Genomic DNA, 2,746 nt, shown 5'->3' on the forward strand with positions numbered 1-2,746 from the left:
AAGGGGAGTCCCGTCGAGCCAAGGCAACAGATGGATACTGCAGCAATGTGTGTGTGGTGAGGCTGGAGTGACGGACATCAGAGCACGCTGGTGGGCGTACGGTAGCAGGGGATGGGGCAAACGTAGCCGCAAATGAATGTACACAACTTTGGACTGGACGCACAACACAATAGGCTGGTGATGCAAAAACGCAGTTGAGATGGTGGGAGTGAGAGGTGCTGGGGGTGAAATAGGGGAAACAAAGCACGACACGTGAGGCTAATGAATATCGAACGTCGGTGCAAGCTCGAGCCACCGGGGGTATTTTCGACTCAATTGCGAGTACTGAGACTGCCGAAGTAACAAGTCTAGCTCAGCCATCAGAGCAGGTCGAGTGATATCGTCAGGGGGTAAACGACGGAGCCACGACCGTACTGTGGCAGTCCAAGTGACAAAGGACAGGTCAATGAGGGCCGGGAGGGGTGGTAGCGCGTGGCCCTGATATTGAATGATTGTGGTGAAACCACAGGAGGTGTAAACAGACACCAGTGACCATGACCCATAACTGAAACAGTGCTGGTTTGAGATGGCCGTGGTTGACGTGACAATAAAAGTCGTCCACGTTCAAAATGTTGTGCCAGGAAAATCGGACTCCAGTAGGCCGCCATGCTGACTGGTGGGCTTGCCACAGGGGGGCCAATCGAGGGCAAGCAAAAAGTGCGTGGAGTTGAGACTCAGCTTCGAGGCAGCCATGCGCACACATCATGGCGCTGGCGTCTGTAGCCTGGCGAAACACGAAACGAGAATTTACAGGAAGCATGCCAAAGAGGACACGGAAACACACATCCGCATGCACAGGGGAGAGGACTTCCATGGACTTGCGCACCAATCGCAAGTATATCCGAGCCGACTTGAAGTCGGGGCGGGTAGCACTTTTTGTGGGGTGGTCGCGAGTGGGATAGGCAGAGTGGGACGCTAGAAACTGCACAAATCTCTTCAGCCACACCTCAAACGGAACAACGATGTCCTTGATTTTGGATCGAAAGGCATGTTCGGTCAGAGGAAGCATTTGGAGCTGGGCTTCGTGGGGGATTGATTAACATCGTGGAGGATTTTCGTGAAATGCTCGTAAATCAGACGGGAGTTTTCGACTGGGGCAAATCGGATTGACCCGTTCTGCAACACGACTGGGACTGCTCGATTACCGGACGACATGGCGGCAATAAATTGGTGGAAGGAGGGCCACGATCTGCTGACAGAAAATTACGGAGGCTGCGAAGCCCGTTGCTAGCACTATGGAGGCACCACGAACGAGTAGGTGCTCGTTTTGACGACATGCGTGCAGCGTTGCTTTTGTGAATATCGAGGAATGGAGCGAACGTTGAGTCCCACAGGGGCAAGTCGAGAGTGGTAGCAATGTCCGGGGCAATGGACATACGTCGTTCCAAGGGTATGCGTGACCATTCAAACCAGACGTCAAGCCACAATGGATGGAGCTCGGTAGTATACATCCATGCCGATAATGAGTGGGGGTATTGTCACAGAAAGTCAAATGAATGTGATGGCCGGTACAGGTGCTGGAGGCACTGAGCAAACTGTTGCTGGACCAAACACGCCCAAGGTGGAGGGGAGTCGGAGGCAGGTGAGCACATTAATCGCTGCAGGAGTAGCAACCGTTGGTTCCGAATTGTGGAAGCAATGTGGGAGACGCCGAGTCCGATGCGCTTGTCATGATGCCACATACGATGCAGGAGCGGACGATATGAGGGGTCGTCGGTTGTTCGACTGCCAAGGATGTAATTGGTGATCATTCGTTACCACGTTGCAACCATGACGGCAGGCACAGGTGTCACCGCCGTTATATGCCAGATTTGGGACAGGATCATCGTGGAGGCTATGGTGCGACGACCTTGGATTGTTCATGTTCGACATTTCCATTTCGGCAGGGTCGAAAGGAATTTGTCGTGGATTAATCGGGTTTGGAATGCAGGGTCGAGTTGGTGGCCCACAATGGCGCCGAGAAATCGAACGGGTGTGCCAGACGGCGCAAGTATCAGGAAAGGAGCGCCACGTCGAAGAGCGGGGACCTCGCCGTCGTTCAAGACGAGGATGGTACACTTGTGGAGGTTAAGTGCAGCTCCAGAGACAGAGCAAAATTTGTCCACCTAATTCAGCTGATTCCAGCGAGTTGGACAAGGGGTGGTGTCGTCGGCAAAGAACACACTGGTGAGGACCGACCCATGAGGTTGAGGTATACGAAGGTGGGGGCGGCACGAAGCATGTCACCTAGGGGTTCGATGTAGAGGTCGAAGAGGAGACTGGTGAGTGGACACCCTTGTTTGGTACCACGGTTGGGATGAATGGCTGGGCCGAGGGCGTTGGACAGCAGGAGGTGCACCGACGGATCTGTGTACAGTACTTTGACCCATGTCAGGAAACTTGGACCAATGTTCATATTGCGAAGGACGTCGAACAGGAAGCTGTGGTCAACATGGTCGTAAGCCTTGGCAAAATCGAGAAACATCGCATAATGTGTTGTTTCCCACGCCAGTGCCAACACAAACAACCAAATGGGGGAGTGCCGACTCCCTGCAAACCACACACTTGATTGACTTGATGTTAGCACTACGTTGCAGAACCAAGAGTGAGATTCTGGCAGTTGGCTGAGACAGGTGTTCTGTTTTCTACGTCCTAGTATTACTAGTAATACTACGCCTTTTCGCCAAGGGTCGGCACCCGGTGGCCTCGGTTGAGGACCACCTGTGTT

General features: G+C 53.4%; 1 protein-coding gene across 1 annotated transcript; it reads right to left on the reverse strand.

The window, feature by feature from the left end:
* Positions 1-258: 258 nt before the first annotated feature.
* H257_17498 (hypothetical protein) lies at positions 259-1,048 on the reverse strand (the record flags this gene model as incomplete). The annotated part of the gene is made up of 2 exons (XM_009846310.1): positions 259-477; positions 533-1,048. 2 exons carry the CDS (start codon positions 1,046-1,048, stop codon positions 259-261), a joined length of 735 nt encoding a protein of 244 aa, XP_009844612.1.
* Between the last annotated feature and the right edge of the window lie 1,698 nt (positions 1,049-2,746).

This window comes from Aphanomyces astaci (assembly GCF_000520075.1).
Source record: "Aphanomyces astaci strain APO3 unplaced genomic scaffold supercont1.108, whole genome shotgun sequence".
Taxonomy (NCBI): domain Eukaryota; phylum Oomycota; class Saprolegniomycetes; order Saprolegniales; family Verrucalvaceae; genus Aphanomyces; species Aphanomyces astaci.